This window comes from Maylandia zebra, linkage group LG15 (assembly GCF_041146795.1).
Source record: "Maylandia zebra isolate NMK-2024a linkage group LG15, Mzebra_GT3a, whole genome shotgun sequence".
NCBI classification, from domain to species: Eukaryota; Metazoa; Chordata; class Actinopteri; order Cichliformes; family Cichlidae; genus Maylandia; species Maylandia zebra.
The window spans coordinates 30,185,958-30,212,659 of NC_135181.1; the positions used below are offsets into that span (position 1 = coordinate 30,185,958).

The 26,702-nt window shown below is 40.1% G+C and overlaps 2 protein-coding genes across 6 annotated transcripts in view; both read right to left on the reverse strand.

Annotated features, from left to right (window-relative positions):
• Positions 1-588: 588 nt before the first annotated feature.
• lbr (lamin B receptor) lies at positions 589-19,486 on the reverse strand. Of its 3 annotated transcripts, none has more exons than XM_004566256.3 (14): positions 19,325-19,486; positions 14,346-14,520; positions 13,640-13,855; positions 7,676-7,759; positions 6,733-6,919; positions 6,337-6,533; positions 6,157-6,211; positions 5,713-5,907; positions 5,509-5,612; positions 4,488-4,613; positions 4,199-4,367; positions 4,017-4,097; positions 3,481-3,603; positions 589-2,505 (listed from the first exon to the last, which is right to left on the reverse strand). In XM_004566256.3, exons 2-14 carry the CDS (start codon positions 14,514-14,516, stop codon positions 2,345-2,347), a joined length of 1,869 nt encoding a protein of 622 aa, XP_004566313.2. In that variant the 5' UTR covers positions 14,517-14,520; positions 19,325-19,486; the 3' UTR covers positions 589-2,344. The 3 variants fall into 3 exon arrangements, with proteins under 3 accessions (XP_004566313.2, XP_076730387.1, XP_004566314.2); XM_076874272.1 differs by lacking the exon at positions 19,325-19,486 and adding an exon at positions 17,894-17,911; XM_004566257.3 differs by lacking the exon at positions 7,676-7,759.
• Positions 19,487-22,150: 2,664 nt separating this feature from the next.
• enah (ENAH actin regulator) overlaps positions 22,151-26,702 on the reverse strand; it is a 151,415-nt gene continuing 146,863 nt past the window's right edge. For all 3 annotated transcript variants that reach the window (XM_076874275.1, XM_004566250.6, XM_076874283.1), the window contains one exon: positions 22,151-26,697. In XM_076874275.1, the coding sequence (XP_076730390.1) occupies positions 26,660-26,697 (38 nt within the window). In that variant the 3' untranslated portion in view covers positions 22,151-26,659. The remainder of the gene's footprint in view (positions 26,698-26,702) is intronic.

Below are 26,702 nucleotides of genomic sequence, written 5' to 3' on the forward strand. Positions count from 1 at the left end.
ATGGCAGGCATGGGGGGGCAGGGAGCTTGGATTAAATGGGAGAATCCAATAAAATGAAGGCTCACGGTTTGTTTGTTTTTTTGCCCTTTATCACCGTTCCTCTTCCCCGCTGTTTTTCTTTCTCCCTTTTCTTTCCCTCAGTCATGTCTGTCCTGTGAGTAGCAAGTGAAAATAAAATAAAAAATTAAAACAAAGGTGAATCAAATAGACCAATACGGCAAGGCTGGGATGGTCCATTTGGTAAAGTAAATCCGTTGGGAATCTTTCTTTGCCTTTAGACAATAATTGTGATGGCAAAAGAACCAAACGGGACAGGTGAAGAAAAAAAAAAAAAAAAAAAGAAGGCTCACTTGGACAGATATCCAATGCAGAGCCCTAGGACGTCAAATGTCTAATCCAAGCTGTATGTGACATCTCACCCAGCCATACAAACCTCCTGATATGGAGCAAGGCTGAAACACCTTCCTGTCCAGTCTGTTCTGGGAGAGAGACACTCACTTATGTCTCATTAAAGCCAGCCACCAACATTTCTGTTAATATTGCAGATGCCCTCTTTTCAAATGAAATAAACAAATACAGACAAGAAAATGAAATACTGTAATTCTTTATTTCATGCCGCAACATTTGTACAGATTAGCTTTGTCCCAGTTGCTGTCACAGAACTGATAGGCAGCTTCCTGGACTAGTTAATATTCTTATTTATTGCTGTCATATATCAAAATACATCCAAAGTATTGCTCACCAGTCACAGTCAAAGCAAACAAGTTTTGTATTACCACAATGGGTCCTGGAGCAAAGAGAATGGTCAACGTCTCAAGGATCAGACTTAATTGTTTTCCCCTCTCTAATCAGGTGAAGAGTATATACACCTTTCTAAAACCCTTTACTCAATTCTGAATTTTGTCTAGAACCATGGCAGATCTAAGTGTGGAAACAGTGGCCTACAGTGGTCAAAATTAAAAAGCAACATTAAATATCTAATGAGAAACATTACTGGCATTACTACTTTTACTTACTTTAATTAAAACATGATTAAAAAATATTTACATGGTATTCAGTCAGAACAGCATTAAAAAAAAAAAAAAAAAAAAAAAAAAAAAAAAAAGCTACCCAATGGAGTTATCTATTGCTACTTGTATTATCGCCTACAGTTGCACAGGCATAAAAATACTTAATTTGGATTTGAAAATGCACAGGTTACAAATGCTTACACAGTCGACTGCTCCTCATGTTGTCACAGTATAAACTTCACTAAGTGGTCACTGTCAGCTGACCTGGCAAGTTAAAGCTTGAAAAGATAAAAACACCAAATTGATGTGACACTGCAGAGAAATCATCACCCAGAACACGATGAGGCAAACATCTAGAAATAACTGTGGGAAATGTGGGGAGGTGAAAAAAAAAACAAACAAAGTTCCATCACCTGTGATGTGGACACTTGCCACATGTTCATATTAGAAAATTACATATTCACAAGTTTATGTCATGTAGCTGTGACATTACACTCATAATTACACACACTGCCTCCCAGAGAGCACCAAGGAGGAAGAAGTGGACAGTGAGTGAATCTGAGGTAGCAAAGCCAAATTTAAACACTTTGGAAGTGATCACGCAAAAAGAAAGAAAGAAAAAAAAAAAAAATGCTTTGACGCATTAGTGCATTTTTCTCAAAGCCTCTAATACCATTTTTACAATTTCAAATCAAAACTAGATCTCTCTATAAAAGTATTCACATCAAAATTAAGACAAAACTTTTCTAATCTGACTTTCTGACAACATCCCTGGTCCTGAGAAGAAACACGAGTCCTAGTTCCACTGTACAGCTTATCAGAGAGGGGTAGCATGTTTCCATCCCATCCTTCACAATATGCACAAGCCACAGAATTCCTAACAGGAAGCCATACTTACAAAATCATCTGTATTAGCCAAGCTGATGCTGTAAAATTTTTAGAATTGGGGCACAGTAACATGTCCCAAAAACATAAGCATAAGCATGTGGTGTGTTATTCTTTAAGTATAAAAACAAAATATGTATATACAAAAATATACATCCTAACAAGACATTCCTAGCAGAGGCGTTTCATTTTTCCCCTCGTTTTGTAAACTTTTATGTATACATTTTAATTTTTTTTAATTATAAAAAAGGCAATTTTCAAAAACTCAATATCATGATCATCAAAAATTCAGTCCTTCAGTTCAGAATTAAGCAATCAAAAAAATAAAAAGTACAAAAGGTCAAATCGGTCAATCCATTCATATTTTGGGAGCCTTCACACAGCTGTTTATACTGGGTTTAAAACAAACAAAAAATGTCCTCAGCTCTGAGTGTCCAGGGTCGATTTCCTCAGTAGACGCGGGGGATGATCCGGTAGCGGACAGTTCTGCAGTACTCGTCCCATGCCGAGCCGTACTTCCTCCTGCACTCGCTCATGTCACGCGAGTCTCGGTGTACAAGCAGGATGATGAAGTAGATCATGTAGTACCACGGCAGGAGGTGGCTGAAACCTGCAGTGACAAAACATCGCTTTAGCCTGACTGTACTCCAGAACATTTTTTTCCAAGTTAATATCAGAAACATTAGAGAGACACTCAAGACAAATGGAAACATTCACAGATTAACTACGACGTCCAGGGAAAAGTTAAAAAACTTTTGGAGCAGAATTGAGTCTTTAAACCAGATTACACCATGGCAATGTGCAGTTTTTATGTCCCTGTGAGGATTCAAACTAGTACCAAACATCACATTGTGTTCACCTGAGGGCAAACCAACACAATGAGAGACTGAACTACTTACATGGGCACATTAATTTCAACATGAGATTTTCCCTTTGCACACATCACAAAATGAACAACTGAAATAAATAATAAACACAGAATTTCAAAACTATTGAATAGATATTTGATGCCATGAGTCTCTTGAAGAAGTCTTCTTCAAGAGAAAAAACACTGACAGCTACCAGATAAACAGGTAAAGCTTTGAACTCTGTGGTGCAGGAAGTAAAGATGGATGGCAGTGGAGCTGCTTTGTTTTCCCACTTAAAAATTATTAGTTGGATTGTTGCAAAACAAATATGTAATCAAATTTACTGACAGCCCACTATGTAAAGGAGCTGCAGTTTACCATTAGTTTACAGATCACCCCCACACAATGGTCGCCCCTCTCTGGGCTTGGTTCTGCAGGAGGTTTCTTCCTGTTAAAAGGGACTGCTTCCCTCCTATTGTAACAAAAGTGCTGGCTCACAGGGGGGCTGTCTGATTGTTGGCGTTTTCTGTTTTATTGTTGGGTCTTTACCTTACAATATAAAGCACCTTAAGGCGACTTGTTTTGATTTGGTGCTATATAAAAATGACATGAACTTAAAAATAATAGGGTGCTTCTGTGCTGCTACAAACTCCTCTGCCTGTCCTGCTCTCGACTTGTTTTGTATTTAGCATCCTACATTCTTTATTACATTAACTGTAAATGCCAAGCAAACTCACCACAGGGTAGGGACCAGGCCAGAGCCATGATGAGGTCTCCCAAATAGTTAGGGTGGCGAACCACTCCCCACCAGCCAGAGACCAGCAGACTTTTCCCTGTAGCTGTAGGGATCGTTTTCAAATCTGGAGAGACAACAAGAATAAAAAGATGACTGAATAGTACCAACATGTACTGAGAAACATGCAATAACTCATTTGTGTTTCATTTCATTTTCTCTTTATGTAATGTTGATAATTAAGATTTAGGCCATTCTAACACTGCATGAGATTGCTGTTTAGACTGACGAGTATTATAAACTGAATGAAAAAAAAAGGACTGGGTACCATGTGGGCAATAGAACCCCATCAGCCTTCAACAGCTGAGGGGTTAATTTAAAAAAAACAAAAAACACAATCAGAAAAAAAATGTGTATTTAGTGGACCATTTCATCTTAGTACTATTACCTCAGACAATAAAGAATGTTCATCAGGAAAAGAAACATGAGCCTGTTGCATAAACGAGACTTAATTTGGGATAAGCCCACAGGAGAACTTACGGGACAGTTTAGGGTTGGATGGGTTTCTCCTGAAGGCATTCTTCTCAGAGTTAGATTTTCTGAAGATATAGAAGCCAATCACTGAAATACAGAGAGAAAGGACACAAACACCAGAATGACTCAGCAAAATATTAAAAACATATGAAGAGGGTGAGTGAATTCAGTTTCATGCTCTCCCTCACATTTGAGTGTGACGATGGCTATGACTGCTGGCAGGCTCAGGGCGTTGGGATGGAGGACCAGGTAATACGCTTGCAAGGTGTACGTAAAAGGAACCCACACCAGATCACCAAAAGCCAACATGAAGCCAAAACCATCATGCATCAAGTCCATGGTGGTCAGGATAGCCTCCTGGGAAACAAACACATTCATTTGGTCTGAACAACAGATAGACTGGCAAGTTTACAACCTGTGAACCTGACCAGTTACTTCGTGTAAAATTGGCATAGAAAAATACTCTGCTGAGCTTACCTCATTCCAGAGGCCGTCCACCACGTAGAGCAGCTGGAACAGGTTCACTAGGATCATGGCATATGATGGAGCATCAAGATTGTGCTTCTTCATCTCAGCCAACGCCATGGCAAAGTTGATCAAACACTGCACACATAAAACACACAGAACTAAAATTATTAGGAAAGATTCCTGATCACCCGTAATGCAGAACTGCCATTTGTGGAGAACGCAAAAAATGTTAAAATGTGTGGGAAAACCTAATGCTGAGGCAGCATCAAAGCAGCATACTTTAAACTACTGAGGTTTTGTAGACACATGACCACCAACCAAGTGACATTAACTTTAGCTGCCATTTTGGACATGTAACAACAAAGGATGACATGAATAAGGCCATATTCACGCAGGTGTGACCAGTCAGGGATACCCCTGAGATACAATATTATACCAGTTTTCCTACCAACCAGTGGTTGCTACACATCCAATACGCCCAACAACTCTTGAGTCACTTGCGAAACCACAAAAGTCCACTGTTCTGTCTCTCCCTACCCATCTCACCTCATATCTCCATAAGTGTCATCAAGATTAACAACCTTTCCACTCCTTGTACTCTTTATAGCTGCCCTCACTTCTTCATTCACTAACTGTCGTTTATCGGTCTCTTATGTATCATTTTCTTTATTCATGAACTCCTCAAAGGACTCATTCCATCTTCTTAACACACTTTACTTAGTCAGTAGTACATTTCTATCACTTTCCCTAACCATCCTAACCTAAACTTAAAAAAATAAATAAATAAATTTAAACGATTCAAAGATATTCAGCTCAATATAGAAGGAACGTCTTTCTTCTTTAAATCAAATCTAAACTGATGCTCTAATTTAACCCTACAGCAGCAGACAGACACAAGGAACTCTTTTAGTAATATCAGATGACTTAAATTTAAAAGGTATTTCCCTGGATGGCCAGCAGAGAGCGCAATGTGTGCTTCAGACTAATTTTAAACAGATGAAGCAGAACTAATGAAACAAAGACAACCCACCCAGCCAATGAGTCCAGGGCGCATCTCACAGAAGAATTTCAGATCAAAGTTTTTGATGCGGGGATTAAGTTCACGTCCTTTGAAAAAGTCATAAACCACATTGCCTGGAGAAAAGACAGAAGCAAACTCAAGGTCTGCTGATTTACATAAACTGGCAAATTAAACAGATGAAGGGGCACAACAGAATGTACGCAATCTTCTTACCCGAGTTTCCCCCCAGTGCCAGCTCTTCTGAGGCGGCATAGCGAGAGCGAACATACAGGTAGATGCTGAGCAGGACGGAGATGATGAAGGTGGCAGTCGCCAGCTGGAGGAAGTGGCTGTGGATGTAGGTAAGATCAGCACCCTGGTGCACTGCTACTGCCACCACTATAGCACTCACCATTATGGCAAAGAAACCTGGAGGTACACACAGAGGCCGAAAAAAATATACTGAAGACCACAACTAGAATAATAATAAATATCATGACACAAATAAATGACTGTAGTTCTTTACTATAAACAGTGTAGCACAAAAAAAAAAAAAAAAAAAAAAAAAAGGACAGAGACATTTATTGGTTCAGATGAAGCTACAGTTACAAATGAGTGATCGTCAATGACGTGACTTAGTAGTATGTTCTTATTGGGAGTGGCTTCACACAGACTCACCATTGGTTCTGTACTTCAGCCTCACTCCAGACCTCAGTGGCATGCCCTCACTCAGCTAGAGAAAAAGAGACAAACACCAGCAGCACTTTAGTGGAGCCACTTGGAAAAAGACAGATTGAAGTTGAAAGCCAAACATCAACTTAGGGTTTCTATTTAAAAATTTCAGATCTTCTCACTCACTTTTCCAACTGGCAGGATGTAAAGCAGTGCCTGAAATAAGATCCAGAGGATGACAAAGCAAAGAGCCTGGGCATCCCAGAAGGTGTCAAGTGGAGGCAGAGGAGGGGGGGCGTTGATCAGACTGGGGTCCGTTAGGTTGCCTTGAAGTATTACAAAGAGAACCCAGGCTGGCAAGAAGAGCAGCCAGAAGTACGCTCCTGTAGGCAAGACAAGAAACAGCAGGAATATTAACAATATCAGTTTGGTCCGGTTCAGCTTTTCCTCGGCATCTCTACCACCATGCTCCGATAGATAGTTAATTTTTTGTGTGTCTAACTGATTACAAATACACAGAGTTCGTACAAGCTCACAGAAGTGAGGCTGTGGCATGAAAATGCATTTTTCCTATCCTCCTACCCATCTTCCCTCCAAAGTCGAGTGGGGCGGAGGGGATGGTGGACGGGGCTGCAGCCTCCTTAGCCTTTTTTTCTGGCTGATCTGGTTTGGCTTCAGCTGGTTTGGCATCTCCGTCAGCCTTCCTACGGCGTAGATTATAAGGGCCTTGGTTTTTCTCAGACTCTGCCTCCACCTTAGCTTCAGACTTCTGGAATAAGATTTTGGGTTATTTAGAATTGGACACAAGTCAACAATTCATATTAATACAACTCAAAAGCATAACAATTTCAGCCAATCAGTAGGATAATGCAATCCAACCATTTGCATCTCATACAGAGGAAATCGATAGAACAAGAAACAAAGTTACTAATATCGAAATATCACAACACAAAACTGCCTACACCTACAAGCCTACACTACTACCTACACTGACAAAATACATGAATGAAATAATTAGGAGATTAAGTGTCTTAGCCCAATAAAGATCATTGCCATTTGCTGCTATGAAAAGAACATCTTTTTTCCAGCCAGAAAACAACAAATAAACTGTCAGAAATCTGCAGTAAATAAACATTAAAGTCAAAGAAGAAAAAGTTTTATATCTTAACTTAAATGCAGCACAGATTACTGCACACAGGACTTTAGACTGTCAGAAACAGGCACAATAAAGAGGCAGCACATGCTAGTGCAACATGTGACTAGTTAAATGAAGTACAGTCTTGTGAGAGGAGCCCCCCCTCAGAAAACATACATGGGCCCCCGACGTGCATGCATCATGACATTCCATCAGCTGCAACTTACCTCAGAGCCTTTTAGTTCTGTTTAAAACCTTTTCACTTGGAGTGGTCTGCACAAATGTTCTTCTATGAGCCAATTATTTTGAGACACTTGAACCTTTTTAAATAAAAGTTTTGACACGTTTTTTGGGTTTTTTTTTTTTTTTAAATTGCAAGACAAAACTCACCTCAATCACTTTGCTAGCAGTGTTATTCTCCTCTTTCTTTTCATGCTTATTGTTGCTACTGTTCTCTGCTGCCTTTGTCTGTTCCTGCTCAGCAAACAATGGAGGGTGATTGATGGAAATGACAGAGACAAAAACAAAAAAAAATAAAAAACAATGTGAGGAACATACAGAGGGAGTGTGATTGTGTTATGGTCAAACACCAGAATGAATGACTCACAATTTCCCCACAAGGACAAGGTACTGATGAATTAGGACATTTGATAATGGACTGGATCTTGCCAGAAATCTGTGGGCTATTTCACAGTTAATGGGACAACTTCTGTACCGCACACATTTTTTAAAATGTATTTTGGGTAGGGATGTTCCTGGCAACAAATCTACAGTTGTCTAAACGAGGGGAAAAACCCAAACATTTGCATTAGTCCAGTCATCACGTTCCTTGTTAACCAAATCATGTTTTAAGTGTAACTGAAATGTGTGTCACCTGAATTTCCATTCTAGTATTTCACACCCTGGTGCATAATTTGGCCAAATCTGTGGGCACTATAATGTCTTTGAACCGGTAACTTGTGTTGTACATTAATAAACTAAGAATATTTTTTATCTGTCTGGCATTAGCAATGGCAGCAATGTTTACATATCTAGTTTTGCACATCCTTTGTACAAGGAGAATCCACAGTACACATTACAATCTCATGCTATGGCACACTAAGTAGCACTCTCCACAAAAAAGAAATATATAAATAAATAAATCACTACAAGTGAAATAATATACTCATGTGGCAAAGTGAAATAGCAGAACTTCATTAAGCACACAACCACTATCAACAAAAAAAAAAAAAAAAAAAAAAAAATATGAACCCATTGGTCCAGGACCTTATGAAAGATTACTATAACTGAAACTGAAAGCAATGTAGACAAGTGCTGCTCTTAGCGTGGAGACGACTGTCATCTAGTCACAGTTCACTTTTATCGTTGCAAGCGTCTCATGAAGTACTTAGTGCGTCCTTAGCTTTCTGCTTCTTAATTCTTCAATTTCCAACTCCAAATATTATCTGGACACATTTTTGACTGATTGCATCGTTTGATGGGTGTCAAGTTTTATGAAGGGTGACTTTGACAAGACTATGTCTGTCTAAGCAACCCACTGGCAAACGGCATTGCAGTGAAATGATTGATATAATGATGATAATAATAATAATAATAATAATAATAATACATTTTATTTATAGGCACCTTTCAAGACCTTCAAGGTCACCTTACATTAATACAAAATAATTAAAAACAAAAGGTAAAGACAACAAAAAACAACTATAAAAGCTAATTAAAGTAAAAAACAGAATAAGACTGAGGCATGATGAAGTGTATGCAATTCTGAATAGATGGGTTTTAAGATGTGATTTAAAAGTAGAGAGAGGGAGTTTGTAGTCCAGAAATCTGGTGGATGTGTTCTAAAGTCTCACGGCAGAACAACTAAAGGCTCTGAGTCCCATGGTAGTCAGGCGAACAGGTGGAACAGACAGAAGGGACTATATAACACTGATATAGTCAGGTAACTAAAGAAGAGACTCTCTATATGTAGTATGTCTTCATTATAACAGTTACCTGCATTTATACGCTTTCTGCTGGCATTCTTCAACTTCTCCTTATCATGTTTTTGACAATCACTAATATTCTATAGTGCTCCTCCCCTTTGTGAGTGTGGACGCTTCATCTCTTTGCTCTTGAATGCTTTGCTTCTTATATTGATTTTTATTGATTTTTATGCTGATTTTTTCCCTTTTTTTATTATTAATACTGCTATTACAGTATTATTAAATACTGTAAACTCTCTGAATGCAGCTGTATTCATCAGTGGACCTGTACCGCCGGTCAGAGGAGGAGACGAGAGATTCAGCAGGTTGTTTACACTGAATAAATGGCTTATATCAGCATGTGCTGACCACTCAGTGCACTTTATCGACAACTTTAATATTTTTTGGGAACGCAGGCATCTGTTCAAAGCAAATGGATTTAATTTTAACAAGTCAGGGGTGAAACTGTTCACCTCCAACTTGTTTTATTCCATACGTCATCCATCCGTGCTTGGTGCCAAGGCTGAGATAAACGAGGAGTTATCTCATAAAGAGGAACAAACAGTACTCCAAGAACAGACAAAGCCCAGCAGAAACCTTGAGGAGGAGCTCCATTTGCCCCCACCCGGGAAGAGCCTCAGAAAGGAGAGACATCCATGGCATCTGAGGAAGAGCCTCAGAAAGGAGAGACATCTAAGGCAAGAAGAGGGGTCCCTATTTGCCTCCAACTCTCTCAACAACACCAACGACCGGGACAAGGGACCACGACCTTCCCCAGTCCCCCAAACCCCTGACAGGCCATCACCCTCCTCCCCCTCCCTTTCTCCCTCCTCCCCACACCTGAAATTCACTGAGGAGATGATGGAGCGGGTCAATGCTGGGCTCAGATCTACCCCCCGTCCCAATCCCTTTTTGTCCCCCATAAACCCCCCACCAGAGCGGCCAAAGGTTCGCCATCGAGCCCCACCCTCAACAGAGCAATCGAAGTCACATTGCCCAGCCTCGCCCCCCTTAGTTCCTCTTCATGCCCTGTCTCCGCAGTCTGATGTGTGATGTGTGAAGGGTCCGGGCTGTGAGGATTATGGCAGTGATGACTTTTCCCAGGAGAAGCTGGGACCCTGTTTACTAGAAGGTTTTAAAATTTCTGTACTTTTAGGTGACAGGAGACATGTGGCCTGGTCAAAACACAGAGAGCTGCACTCTAAAAGATCTTTAAATATAGTAAACATACCTTGTGTGCCACAGACTGCTCCCAAACACGAGGGGACAAGTAATACCTCTAAAACACTTAAGTTGGCTTTATTAAACATTAGATCTCTAGCTGGGAAAACATTTTTAATTAATGATTTAATCACTGAGCACAGCCTTGATTTTATGTTTTTAACTGAAACTTCGTTGGACCAAAATAACAGTGGAGCTGTTCTCATCGAGACGACCCCTCCTAACTACAGTTTTATCAGTGAGGTCAGGGCGAGCAGGAGAGGAGGAGGGGTTGCTGTCTTATTTAATGAATCATTTCAATGTAAGCAGCTATCTCCTGGAAGTTTTCAGTCTTTTGAATATGTGGCTTTACAGCTGAAGGCCCCATCCAAAGTTGTGTTTCTTAATGTTTACAGGCCTCCCAAATACTGCACAGACTTTTTTAATGACCTCAGTGAACTGCTGTCTGTGATCTGTGTTGATTTTGACTGTGTAATTATTGCTGGGGATTTTAACATTCATGTGGACAACCCTCAGGACAAAGGGACTAAAGACCTGAGTAACACTCTGGGCAACTTTGGGCTGACTCAGCATGTAACAGAGGCCACACATAATAGAGGACACACTCTTGACCTACTGATCTCCAAAGGCCTGAGCATTTCAAAGGTTACTGTGTCTGATGTGGGCCTGTCTGATCATTACTGTGTTTTCTTTGAAAGTAAAATCTCAGCCCACACAAATATATCAACAACAGTGATCACAAAACGGTGTATAACTGAACACAGTAGTGCAATTTTTAACCAGGTCTTCCCATTAACACCTGACCTGCCCAGAGGGTCAGTCAATGAGCTCGTCAATAGCTTCAATGCTAACATGTTAAATGTAATGGACACTATTGCTCCCATTAAGGTGAAGGTTATCTCTGGAAGGAAAAAGTCTCCATGGAGAAACTCCACACTGGTGAAAAATGAAAAAAGAGAGTGTAGGAAAGCTGAGCGCAGATGGAGAAAAACAAACCTCCAGGTTCATTATGACATTTATAAAGAGAAACTTCACAATTATAATTTACAACTGAGGAATGCAAGGAGGTCCTACTTCTCTGACATCATCACTAAAAACAGCCATAATGCTCGGGTCTTATTTTCTACAGTTGACAGGCTAACAAACCCTCCTGTGTCAGTGGCAGCTGAACTTCATTCGACCATGGCCTGCAATGACTTTGCCAAATTCTTCACAGAAAAAATCCAAAAAATTAGACAAGCAATTGGTACATCAACAGCAGATCCAGGATATGTACTGTGTCCACCAAAAAACTGTTTAAACACCATGAAACAGTTTCAACCTATTAACAGCAAAGACCTGGAGGACATCTTAGGTCAACTGAACTCCTCCTCCTGCTGTTTAGATGTCCTGCCAACAAGTTTTTTCAAAAAGGTCTCAAAGACTTTAGAGTCAGACCTGTTACAGATCGTCAACTTTTCTTTATTATCAGGTGTGTTTCCAGAATCACTAAAAACTGCTGTAATCAAACCTATACTGAAAAAGGACAATCTTGACAAGACACAAATGAACAACTACAGGCCGATCTCAAATCTCCCGTTTTTAAGTAAGATCATTGAAAAAGCAGTTTCTCAACAGCTCAGTTACTTCTTAAAACAGAATAATTGCTACGATGCCTTCCAGTCAGGTTTTAGACAGAACCACAGCACTGAAACCGCTCTGACCAAAGTGTTTAATGACATATGTCTGAATACAGACAGTGGAAAAATGTCAGTCCTAGTTTTACTGGATCTCAGTGCAGCATTTGATACAGTTGACCACAACATATTACTCAAATGACTGGAGAACTGGACAGGTCTTTCAGGAACTGTACTAAACTGGTTCAAAACATACGTAGAAAACAGGAAATACTTTGTATCAATAGGTAACTTCACATCTGAGCAGACAAGTATCACATGTGGAGTTCCCCAAGGTTCCATCTTGGGACCCCTTCTGTTTAACATCTACATGCTCCCACTGGCACAGATTATAAACAACAACAAAATAAACTATCACAGCTATGCAGATGACACACAAATATATATCACAATGTCACCAGGAGACCGAGGCCCTGTACAGGCTCTTGGTAAATGCATTGAGGAAATCAATGACTGGTTGTGCCACAATTTTCTCCAGCTAAACAAAAACAAAACTGAGGTAATAGTCTTTGGCGCCAAAGAAAAACGATTACAGGTCACCAGAGAACTTCAATCTATACACCTAAAAACCACAAACCAGGCGAGAAATTTGGGTGTAGTGATGGATGCAGACCTAAACTTAGAAAAACACATTAAGACAATAACAAAGTCAGCTTACTATCACCTCAAGAATATATCAAGGATAAAAGATCTGATGTCTCAACAGGACCTGGAAAAACTAGTCCATGCATTCATCTTTAGTAGGCTTGATTACTGTAACAGCATCTTTACAGGTCTACCTAAAAAAAAAAATCAGTCAGACAACTACAGCTCATTCAGAACTCTGCTGCTCGAGTCCTCACTAAGACCAAAAAAGTGGACCACATCAGTCCAGCTCTGAGGGCTTTACACTGGCTGCCTGTCCGTCAGAGGATAGACTTTAAAGTTCTGATGCTGGCCTATAAAGCTCTGAATGGTTTAGGACCAAAATACATCAATGACCTCCTGACCCAGTATGAACCATCCAGATCCCTCAGGTCATCTGGATCCGGTCTTTTATCAGTTCCCAGAGTCAGAACCAGACACGGAGAAGCTGGATTCAGCTTTTATGCTCCTTATATCTGGAACAAACTCCCAGAAAGCCTCAGATCAGCTGAAACACTCAGTTTATTTAAATCCAGGTTGAAGACTCACCTGTTCTCAGCTGCATTTGAATAAAGCACCAAATCCACACTTTAAGCTTAAATTTCAAAACTTACATTTAACTACTGATTTTATCTACTGTTCTGATTTTATCTGTTTTGATTTTATATACTGTTGTTTGTTTGTTTGTTTGTTTGTTAACTAGTTAGTTTATTTGCTTGTTTTATTCAATTTTAAATCATGCTTTTTATTTGTTCTTGTTTCTAATGTCTCTGTAAAGCACTTTGAATCACCTTGTTGTTGAATTGTGCTATACAAATAAACTTGCCTTGCCTATAATCAGACAATGACAAGGCAGCATAAGCACTTACCACAGGGCTGAGCCTCACTTCCACTGTATCCTTCAGTCTGGTATCTCTGCGAGAAGACGGTGTACTCTCTGTGATTGCTGTTGCAGCGACAGCTGCCGTTGTACGAGATGACGAACGACGTGTGGTCCTTGCCGGGGAGCGTGAACGGCTGCGACGGCGGGCTGGTGAGCGGGAACGAGAGCGAGAACGGGAGCGGGTCTGGAAACCAGTGACGCTCTGAGGGAAAATAACAATCGGGAGGAGAAAAAAAACTGAAAGGGGACTGCTATACGTTTATCATTTAAAAAATGTTGCAAAGATTAAAAACTGAGGCTGAATTTTCACAGAGCATCATCTTACAGTTGAAATATATTCCTGACCATACCCACGACAGTTCTAAAACGTAACTATTAGTAGAATGCTACAGACATTACAGCTACAGTGATCCCTTTTACATGACTTAATAACTGCATACCAGTATCATCACTGATTAACAATCCAGTCTGTGTTTTCTCTTTTATCTTTCCTTTAGAACAAAAATATAACTAATTTAAAGCATTAGCGCTTCATGGTTTGAACCTACACCCACAGTGGTTAATGTGCAGATCTGACTTCAATGTTGAGAAAAGAAAAAAGAAAAAGAAAAAAAGAATTCACAATAAAGCACTCAGTGAAACCGAGTGAAGAGTCAGCTGCAGTTCACAAGAGCACGTGACTCTGATCCTACCTTAATGTCTTGCTCCTTGAGCTCCAGCTCTGTACCATCTTTGTAGATGACAGTGTAGAGCTGGCTTTTGGAATCAAAGCCCAGCACCTTGACCTGATAGTACAGGCTGCTGCCGGGCCAGCGGCCCATCACAGTGTCCCCTTTCTGGTACTTCACAGTAGGCATCTTCATTGACCTGACAAGGAGTTAATCAAAACAGAGCACGAGTTCAGTACAGAAGGAAGTACAACAAGCAGGGGAGAAAGTGGCTGAAAGTGAAACAGAGAGGACAAGAGAGAGGAGCAAAGAGACTTGACCAAACTGATAGGAGATATCAGGAAAAGCAGAGCAGGACTAACTTGTTAAATAATAATTAATTTAAACCTGCCACTGGTATTTACAGTAAGGCTCAATCATTTGAAGAAAAAAAAAAAAAAAAAAAAAAAAAAAAAAATGGCCTCGTCACTGCAGGCGGCCCCTTCTGTCTCCTTTCGTACCACTGAAGCACAGAATATGAAAGACAACGAAGCTTGAAAGACAACAATAGCAGCATCTCAACATCTCAGTGCTTTCACTTTTACTTGACAGCTTTGGCAGTAACTTTGAACTTTTGATAAAGTGCAACGGTGGCCAGGCAATACATCTGTAGTGACTGATCTTAAATATCGTTAGTCATCTTAAGTTACTCTGATGCACCACAGTATGACAACGGTCTCAAAAACTTGAACATTCTCACAGAATGTGCTTTGCAAACACAGAATGGAGCAGCAGCAGCAGCATCGTGTTAGTGAGGTCCTGTTATGAAGCAGAATATTTTCACATAACCATCTTAACATTCTGAAGGCAAGAATGACAAGCCGATTTGCTGGATCCAACCAACAAATCAGACATTGTACATGACCGGTAAGCAACCTGTCATCCATCTACATGCAGTGTTTTTTGCTCCCTCTGTGTTTATTTTTTTATCCAAATTCTATAAACCACACTAAATGCTCAGCAGAAAAACACACCTAAAATACAGCATTATTACTAGTTACTCAGCTGAAAAGAAGACTTTTAGATCATCACTGCACTTATCAGTCTTATATTTCTCATGACCAAATATCAAGCAGATGTGAGAATAATGATAACACTGTCACATGGAGGAAAAACAATGAAGAATGTGGATTTTATAACCTAGTAATAAAAAGTTCTTAAAATGTGCTCTTAAAATGAGAATACGAGCTCTTCCAGTGTAAAAAACACAGCCTGTGGACACAGAGTGTAACCAGCTTTATCATCTTTCTGGACACTAGACCAGAATTTACAACATTAACAGGGTGATATATTCAATTAATCCTGTAACTAGCATTTAAAACCAGAAACCCAGCACTAAAGTGTCTACTGAAGTGACAGCAAACTTCCGTAAAACCACTGATTTCTCTCCCCCAGACAGAGTCACTGCCCCCTGCTGGATTTACAAAGAATCCAGGTTTGAGGCTTTTCTGCACCAGAAGCTTAGACCATCTTTTATATACAGCCTATGTTTGCAAAGTACTGCAGGAAATATAATTCATAATGTAACTGCACAGTGCAGGGGCAGGGATAGCTCAGTAGGTAGAGTGGTGGCCCCATGATTGGAAGGTCGGGGGTTCGATTCCCCTGAACAGCTACCCTGAGGTACCCCTGAGCAAGGTACCGTCCCTACACACTGCTCCCCGGGCGCCCAATGGCTGCCCACTGCTTCACTGAGTGAATGGGTTAAATGCAGAGAGGGATTTTCCCCACGGGGACCAATAAAGTACACTTTCTTCTTCTAAATTGTATTGAGAAAATATTTAAACCAAAGATGGAGAAGATGTTGCTTAGAGCCGTGAGTCTAAACACGAACTTAATTAGAGGACGAAAAATAAAATTCCACTATAACTACAACCTGACCAGAGATAACTAGCCTGCTGTGGAACTCACCAAAGATTTATGCTTCAAAAGAATTAAGGCAAAACATATCTAACCTGAGGACATCATAATACAAGGCTACATCCAAAGTTAAGGCTAAAACCCCAAACTACACAGGAATACAAAAAGTCCACCCTGTCATCACTTCTGGGGTTTTTTTGTTTTTGTTTTTTTGGCAGATGTGTGAAACCATCTTGGCAGAACAGGGGTGGTGCAGCAGCTTTCTGAGGTCATCCTCATATACAGAGGTTAAATGCCATTTTTGGCAACCAACTGTCAAGCTTGTTTCCTGTGTCTCCATTTATCCACCCAGTGATGTTATAGATATTCAGTTTACAATTTCACAATTGTATTAACTAACACTACGGAATGGCAAAATCCAACAGGAGTGCTCATCACTGGACACAAAGAGGAGGGCCAGGCAAAGTCAGCATTATAGAACATCAGTGACCTGGGAGGCTCAGTGTCTAGAAAACCAACACACTACTGCAGAATTGCTGACAAGTCTGTCCCTGCGAGGTTTATCCAGAGCTGTCTGTCCCAGTGGGTCGCTCCATTCAAGTCACAGCAACAGGCAAGGAATTTCACACAAACTGTCTCTGTATTCATGAATTTACTACTTTTGACCTGAACACGTATTCACTGGTTTACCTTTGCTGATAACCTCTTTAGGCAGCAAATTATCAGAATGCAGTTTAACTCTGTGACTTCTAATATTTAAATACTTATTTTATGGAAATAAAGCGTTTTAAATTGTTTATTTTCCTTTGGTAGAAGTCAAGATATTTTACAATTGCAAATAAATAAAACATTTTTTTAAATCCTGGTTTCCCTTTCTCATTAACCATTTTCTTGATAATAGTCTAGTACTGAAATGTTGAAAATTGCATATATTTCTACAACAGAATAATGGATCAGTACTTTAATAACCACATGAAAGGAATGCCAGACTTTACAGCATTCAAGAAGAGTTTTGGTTTCAAGCTTTAATCCCGATCTGTTCTGATAATAGTTTCAAACCACATACCCCAATGACAGCCAATGTCAGCAGTGATGCTAATTAAAATTCCATACTCCAGTAAATGGCATGTAGGATGTGCTTTGAGTTATTTTTGTTTTGTTTTTTTAACTTTACACAACATTTACTGAGATGTGACTGTCTCTATTGGTATATTATTGTATTGTTCTGAATGTCCTAATCTTACAATCTGAAACTAAAAAGTGAAACTAATAAAAACTGAATTAAAACCTTTGTAAATATTACAAATTAAATTGAAACAAGTACATTCACCAGGAATCTATCTGAAAGCAAAAAGTCAAACTATAGTGAAACGAAAATTAAAATATAATAACTCTTTGAAAGTTGTACTTTCTACCATCAAACGTCAGAAATTAAGCATGGTGTACCCATCAATGAAATACTTTTTCTTCAACTTGACAATTAGTCTCTTGTTTGCCTTTATAATCACACAGTAACTCCACTAACTTACAAAGGCTCCAACTGTCCAATCACCACCGTTATAACAAAAAAAGCAGGAAAAGTGATAAATTTCCACTGCTAACTGATCGAATCTTCGAAACACACAAAAACCCACAGCATCTGCGCAAACACCCCATCTCACAACAGGACACACCCAAAGTATGTCCCAATGCTGCTTTCCTGGCTCGCGTGCAGGCTTCCATATGGGATATGTGGTGTCTCCTGACTGAGGAGAGTTCCCCCTCAGATCCCCCCTTTGGGCTGATGAAAGGATATGGCTATAACGTGGGTGGGGTTTAAAATAGAAGACAGGCAGCCACCCTATCCACCCCTCAGCTTTGTGCTGAAAACTGCCCCACCTGGTACGCAGTCCATTTGAAATGTAACATGCGAGTCAAGTTGTAAACTCACACCAAAAAGTTAGATAAGTCATCTAAAAGGACAAAGGGTATGTACTCGAGCATCTCTAGAGTAGGACAAACCGAACCGTTTTATTTTGGTCCACATAAAAGGAAAGGCAGATAACCCACAGCAGCACAAACTTTACTCGGACTATTAAGGCGCCATCAAATGTCATGTTACTGCAGTGTGTAGACATACTGTAGTTCACACAGTCTTATACTGGTAAAAAGAATACTGAGTATAAACCGTATCACGACCGCACTCATGTGGCTTCAAATGTTAAAAAAGGCGCACTTTTGTATGCATTTTCCTCCTTTTTCACTCCCTTTAAATATATGCATTATACAATTATATACATATGTGTATGTGAGATATGACATACATGTGAATAACTGTCAAAGCGCCGCTTTTACTGATTGCTTTAACTGCAGTTTTTGCGCTTGGGCTAGTGGGGTAAGCGACACTTTTCACGTACCCTCAGATAACATAATGGTTTTTGCCAAAGTGCAGGAGCTGTTTCTTTAACGAAATACGCTAGCTTAGTTAGCTTCGAGATAGCGCGGATGCAACTACAAGCGACAGAAAAGGAAAGGAGGGAAAACGTCATGCATTCAAATACTTCTGGCGAAGAAAGCAAAAGCACCCGCCATAGAAACAATACGTGGGCACGCATGAATAAGTTCGGCAAAGCTAAACTCGCTGACGATAACGCAACAAACCCTTTAAAAAAGGACACACAGGCAGCTGAAATTACGACTGAGTTAAACGTTCACGTTACGATCGCTTAAAGACTATGTTTCACTACCGGGCACCGTCTAATTTCTGAACTGTCTATCGTTAATCTGCTTGTTGGCGAATAGCCCGAACAGAGGTGGGTAGTTAAATTCGCAGTTCCGCTTACCAAAACCGACAAACTCTAATAAAAACTTGACCTATCGAAGAGCAAGGTTACCACCACACGTTAAAGCAAATTCGTCCAACTAATTTTTTTGGTTGTGGGTTTTTTTTCCCACTTCAACCAACAGAAACAAGATAACCTTTCAGAAATTAGCCAAAGCCTACAACGCCGTTATACGACCAGCTTGAGTTAGCTTCGGCTAAGCCCCAGTTTCCCAACAAAGAGAAACGTAAAGAGTAGTTGCTCTTTGCATTGCCAACACATGCAATTGGAAGACGGACTTACCTTAATATTGTGCGAATAATTCCAGTAAGTACAACTGCTTAAAATATCCCGATCACGACGACGAATTAATAAATTAAGCTTAATATTTTTAAAAACGAACTTTGCTAACGTTTGACGTAGAACTCGTTCTCCCTCCCTCTTCGGGCAAAACCCACCAGTGACTTCAAAGGCGCGAAGGCTTTCGATTGGTTAGTCCAGCGTTCATTTCAAACGACTCTGCGATTTCATTGGCTGTCGGTGGATTTTAACTGTGTTGGGATTGGCTTTGAGAGAGTCACGACTACTTTGTTTACCGGTATTAAATTACTGTCAGACAAAACAGCGGTATTGACAATAATATCCCAAATTAAACTGTGTATGTATAATATGAATACTTTTTGCTTCATAAACGCGAACATTCTGGAGGGCATAATGAAAATTATTATTATGAGACTAACAATGTTGGAATAAAAATAGTATTAATATAAACGTATTTTTCAAACTGTTAATACTTAACAGTTGCTATTTTTGTTAGTACAGCCTACTTTAACTGATTGCAGTAACAAAAAAATGCGGTAAAAGTGAATGGGAATCATTCACTTAATTCTCACTTTGCCTTGTCCAGGCAAAGGCTCTGGAGACACATGCTTTCACATAAGTCACCTGTGTGACATTGATTTTAATGCAGAGTTTATCACGATGCATTACAAAATCTCTGCATTTAAATTTACACGAAAATTGCATCACTATTTAGCAGTTAAGTTTTCTGTCATCAACTTCTTTTTTGCTGTAATAATGCAGCAACAGAAAACCCTTAAATCTGTGAGTCATAATGCATTTGCTTTCTCATCATAAAGATACCAATTAATTTTAGTACCCCTTCAAAAAGGTTTGGGCCTGTCTCCAATGGAAAATGACTAGGATTATAAAAAGTAAGGTTTATTTAAGTCAAGCATAAGCAAAAAGTCATGCTTATCAAATGTGTAGTCACTCACTAAAGACCTATTTTAACATGGGGAATAAACCCCCTGATAGGTCTTACTGAACCAGCTGACAAAACTGGAGTGAAAACTATTTTTATTTTTAAAACAGCCTGTCCAGTTTAAAGTAAATTTCTTGCACCTGTTTAAATATCTGCCAGATTAAAGAGAGTTGATTACAGTATGCTGGACTGAGTATTTCATATGTATGTATGTATGTGTGCTGAGGAAGATTGCCCCAAACAATGGTAGTGAAGTGAAGCAGAAATGGTGTCTGACAGCAGAAGAGCATGACTTATTTGCATGGGGGAACCTGACAGTTGACACATTATTGGCACCTGCCGCTCAAAGCTAAAGCTCATTAAGACAATAAGAGGAAGAGGGCTTGATTTCGAAAATTCAAACTCGCCAATCAAGTCACAGCATCAGTGTTGTCTCATCTTCCTCGTCCTCATCTCTGCAGCTCGGGGTGTTTTCCTGTCTTAGTGCAGCTTTCGCCACAGCACGGCTCCTCTGTGGCTGCAAGTCAAAGCAAACCTCAAATGAACTGCAGATGCACTGGCACAGAGCGCTGTATGCTCCACCCACAGGAAGCATGGCTGTGTATGTTGTAAGGTGAAGCTGCACAGGAACCAATAAAAGAGGTTTATTCTCTAAACCAGGACTCTTGGTGTAACCCAGAAAATGTATGAAGTTATTAAACTCCATAATCAAGTACCATATACCATAATCAAGATGAACTCTGATAACTAGACGCCTCTGCAAGTAACTAACAACAATCCCAAAAACATGATTTTGCACTTAAAAAAAAACTTTAAAAAGATGTGAAGGAGCCACATCTTGCAAAGAGTTTCATTGTAAACATTTTCCTTTGACACAAGAAAAACCACAACTTGCAGTGTTAGGTTAAACTTTTAGTCTTGAGATTCCTGTGGCCATCCTTTCACGCAGCAGCAGTTTGACTGAGCTCACAGATGTCAGTGGCACTACAAGGAAGAAAATGTGCACAACATGCAAGCTTTCGATAAGTGAGCTCATTTTTAGTTAGTTTCCCCTCTTCCTGTTCACATCTGCTCAGTGTGCACGTGAGACGACGTGGAGCAGTCAGACATTATGTCACTTGACAGGCTGTGAAATGGTGTGCAGCAACAGATCTGGGAGGAGAAAAAGGAGATCGAATGCTGATTTCTGACCAAGTAGTTGGAATCTGCTCATTTCCACTTCCATGTTTCCATTGTTGAACTGCATTAAGATTAGTTTTGTATAAGTTGTTGTTTTATCATAAACTGGGCTTTGGTACTTTATTCCTCTCGAGCCGTGAAACGAGCCGTTTCAGCCAAAGTCTTTGTAGAATAAGAAGCATTTATTGGGGCGATTATTCTAAAATTTATTTCAAGTAACTTTTATTTCAGTGCATGTACAGGATCACCAGGCCAAACTGATAAAAACTGCTTTCAAAGGTGTGCTGACTCAGGCCACCCTCATTAAGTCTGTTTTGGATTGTTTGGTGGGACACATTCACAGTGTCCTGCTGAAGGTCATTTTGTAGCTGTGGCAGTGCTCACCCTGTTCCTTCATGTATATCAGTATAATCTTGACTTGAAGTTGACCCATTAGAGCATTAACTTAAATGTTCCCATTCAATTTTCCTGTTGACTCCTGGGGGAGCATAGGTCCGCAACAACCCCACGCCAACGGACTCTGTTCTGGGCTGCTCTCTTTAGCTGGGTCCACGTCATTCCGACGGCCTTCGCTTCGCTCTCGACAGATCTTCTCCACATCTGTTTGGGTCTCCCCACAAAATGTTCCCATTAAACAGTGAAAAATAGTTGAAATCAGTGATCATTTAAAAAGAAATCAGTTCTAGTATTGTATTGCAATTTTTATTTCATTTGCTCAAACAAAAACAATATGTTAGCATGTAAGAAAAGACTAGACATGAGAACAGTATGGTACATTTCAGATGATAAAAGAATACGTCTGGAAACCCCTCTACAAAACTTACTTCAGTCAGTCATCTCTGCCATTATTCCCACAAATTCACAACTTCCATTCCCTCAGCTGGATTTACAAAGTGTTTCCATCATTGAGCAGACCTCACAGCCAAAACCAAAACGTTTTTTTTTTCCCCAATCAGAGATTTCCAAGCATGTAAAGAAAGCTAAGCTGCTGAACACAAAGAGTTTCTGTGACATTTAAAATGGCATGAGGGAACACAGAACACTGCAGCCAGACTCATTGGGACTTCCAAACAGGGCTTCAGGTTTACAAAAAACTAAATCACACACACTGAAGATCATCTTTGAACCCTCGTAGGCCTTGTGTATCAAAGTTTGATTGTACTTCTGAGCTGTAAGAGAAGCAGCTTCACAGCTGCATGGAAAGAAGTCATGAGTTATGTTGAAAGCAAACAGAAAAACACTTTGTTTTCTTGGAGGGAACAGTACCAAAGTGATTGAAACTCTCCCTTTAAAATCAACTTGACCATGATGAACAAAGAAAGAAACTGCAGATGATCATAATGACAGTCCCATAGATATTATTACTAGTCAACTTTAAATCTTTGACATATTAAATGCAACTTCGGAACAAGGCACAAACTACACAGCTCCACAAAAGAGAAACTTTTCTTGATCAAAACATTTCCACTTCCATTGTGACATGTTTCTGCTTTTGACAAAATCATTAAAACCTAAAATAAAAAGGCGACTTTTCTGAGATTGATCATGTTTAGCAGGAGACCGTCAGGGTTAAAATCCTTTGGTGAGAGAGCCACAATGTTGGTGACAGAGGCTCTGAGCGACAGCTGTCACGGTGGATTGCTTTGTTTGTGTGTGGGTTTTTTTGTCTTAAAGTGCAATCGATGCTGTGTAAACACTCTTGGTGAATGAGTTGATGAAACAGCCTTTTTTTAAGTGGATAAACCTAAACTGTCTCGAAAAAAACATTCCTCCATGGATCACACCATGTCCACACATGAACTGAAACTGCTTTCATATTGTGTTCACAGTATTTTCGAACCAATCTCAAACTGATGACTGTAACTGAAGAGGAAAATGACATTTCTCAAGTGTGTGATGCCTGATCTTATGTAGCAAAGCTATAACATCAAAGCCCTTAAACAGTTGTGTAGAATGAGATCCACCAGAGGCGCCAACATCCACTGAAAGACATGATTATCAAGCCATCTGTTGGGTTAAGTAGTATAAAAACTGTGGTGATAAGAACAACAACAACAACAAATTAGCCAGTTAACCCAAAGATTCTTCTAAAGGGGGCATGGCCACATATTTTACACACAGTTTGTTAGACGTGCCATTAGAATTTTGAAGATGGTGTAATGGTTTCTTTGGTCTGGTAGGAATTTCAAAATTCTTCCTCATGAATTCACAATCAGGTCCTCATGGTCATCTCAGCCTGCACTACAAAGCAAATCTGGCATTACAATGTTGGAAGTGTGCCCTTTAGATTCATCATGCAGGTAGCTGGTTCATCGAAACTTAAGGCTTCACTCGCACTTAATTTTTCAAGTGCCAGCTAATGACATCATTTGCGAGGCAATGAAACCATCATGAAAAAAAAAAAAAAAAAAAAAAGAGTTGCTTGTGCAATCTGCATATTTGCAAAGTTGCACAGAGATAGCTAGTTTAGTTTAGTTAAGCTGCATTAGCCTGCCTTGTGAGTGAATAGTTGTTGTCAATATGACGGTAGTGTCTGCAAAGATATGTCCCCAAAGGACACGAACAGCCACTGTCTGGCACTAAAGCAACCTCTCCACATACGAATACTGCCTCACTGAGGCTAATGGAGTTAGCAGTTAGCGTTATCTAAGTTAGCCGCCTGTCACCAACTTCTACAGAAATGAGTAATTGCTTCACTTTGATCCCAAACAGCATGTTTCACTGGTCTGCTGCTCTTTTGGGATATTTACATCATTTTGCTTGCTACCAGCAGCACTGAAACATGTGCACAATATGGCTGGCAGGTGCTAACAAGTTTTAGCAGCCCTCTCAACAGCACACAACTAGCAAAGAATCACCAAGCCAGATGAGCACTTGATGTTACCCCTATTCAAAGTGAAAAACGGGTGAGAATGTTGGAAATGTGACAGGTGCCCAAGGGAGCTAGCATTAGCTGTCACTAACTTAAGTAAACTAGTGATTACTCAGTGCAATTATCAGCTTTTCCATTTGATGTTAAATTACAGGCTGAACAAGCTTGTTTGCTCAGGCGTTTTTAGAATGTAATCGAAACATCGCAAGCGACACACTGCATCCAAGATTGTGTGGGCAACACAAAATGTCACAAGTGAGAGTTGGAGTCCAGAGAGACGAAACCTGAAATGTGTGTGGGATTGCTGCCTAGGAGTGACCTGTGGAGATGGTATGCTGCTGCTTTTTAAGATCCCATTCTGATGCTTGCAATATACACTAAAGACGCTCACGTTAAAACGTCACCCCCTCTTGAATGCTTAAATTGGCTCCTGCAGAGCACACTGTGGCTGTTAGCTAGCCAAGAAACTCGATTACGTTTTGGAAATGGCCACTCTTCAGGATCTCATTCAGACAACAAGAGTACAGAACCATACCACAGACTTTCATCCATTGCCTCAACCTGTTGCGTTGTATCTTGAAGCTTTGTTGGGACATCAGTCTCTCAGCTCCAAACATCTCTCTCTTTTACTGATTGTACTTTAAGCACTGAAGCTAAAGACATGCTGAAAGTGACAGTTCTATCTTATATCATAGCATGATAGGGGTAAATACAGTTTGTCATTTTAAGGATTTGACAGCAGCAGGAGAAAAAGGCAAAGAAAAAAAATGACACGGTAAGCACTGGTGAAAGAATGAATGGCACATTCATGTCCTTGCATGGACACAATCTCTTAGATTTTTGGGTTATCCGGTGCACCTTTTGAAAAAAAGTTTAATTTTATAAATGTTTTGAAATGAAAACAGAACAAACACCCCCCCTCCAAAAAAACAAAACTAATAATAAAGTTCACCTCCAATGTGGCTACAGATACAGTATCCTAGGATTTATAGAAGAAAAATTCTGAGTGTGTTGTGATATAGAAATGAATTCCATGAAATGATGTCTTACAGTGTTGCGCTGTTATTCAATCACATCAGCTTTCAGCTTTACAGAAAGGTGGTGGTGACACAGTAACATCCAACAGGGGCCCAGAAGAGCCCCCCCGCAAAAAAAAAAAAAAAAAAAAAAAAGGAGACACTGAAATGTTTGGTGGTGTTTAGGAGCAGGGCTGTAAAAATAGATGCTACACTTATTGCTTGTATTAAAACTTGTGACGGGTAATGTAAATTCGTGGCAGACCTGTGACCTTCGCCGTACTAAGAAAACAAACATGCTAAAACAAAAAAACCCCACAACAGACTGAGAAGGATGGATGATAGAGACTCGTTAAATCAAGGGAAGGGGAACACCTATCTATACGTCTGGTCGAGGCGCATGGCAGGTGAATCAGCACTTCTGTTCAACAGGTAATGTTTGGTAGAGAGCTACAGGCAGCTACACCCCTCAGTGTCTCATCCACCTGCCGCTCGACGACAGAAAAATGACAAAAACGCTCGCTTTGGGAGGGAAACGGTGCCTCTGATGATGACTTCACAGATGAAGAGACGGGCCAGGGAGCATCCTGTATAAAGACTGGATTATTGAGCTACTCATATGGCCGTAGATCCACACTGAAACAGACGTTGGTGGAGAGATTTTATTTGTTTTGTCTAACTTTTTCTCTCTTTTGTATATGTTCAGGTTAAAATAGTATTTGAGGAAGACGAGCTTTACAGTGTCCTGCAGTGTTAGCCTCCACCAGAGACTGTCAGTCCTTCATACGCAAACACACGCTACCCCTATGGCATTATGGGAGAAAAGTTTTTAAGTTTCCATCCTTCGGCTCTCTGCACACTCTTGATAAAACTTTTGACAGTGAGCAACTTGTGGTTAATGCACTATCACAGAAGAGTTCACTATTGGATTTATTTTCTTCTTATAGGAGGACAAACAGAGAGGAGCCATCTTTGCATAAAGACTTTCGCTCCTCTGTCCTCCAGGATGCCCTCAGCAGGAAGGCGAGGGGAGAGAGGGGGTTGTGAGATGGGGCAGTGGGAATACGAGGCTTTGCAGAATGGATTCTGTGAGTCACAGCTATCAAAGGCTACAAATCTCCTACCACCACCAGCCTGTCTGACACTGCTCCGCACCAGATAATGTCCTCTCTGTGTGGTAAAATGATTTTTGTCGTAATCGCCACCGTTTTTTGTTGTTTTCCATTGTTATATTGTCATGTCTTTAAGTTGACCGGTGTTGTCTGTCGGTTCTTGTGTGTGTTTCTGAACGGGGAAGTCAGATTCCTCTATGCTGTGCTGGACCTACCCAGCTCCTCCCGGATTGCTGAA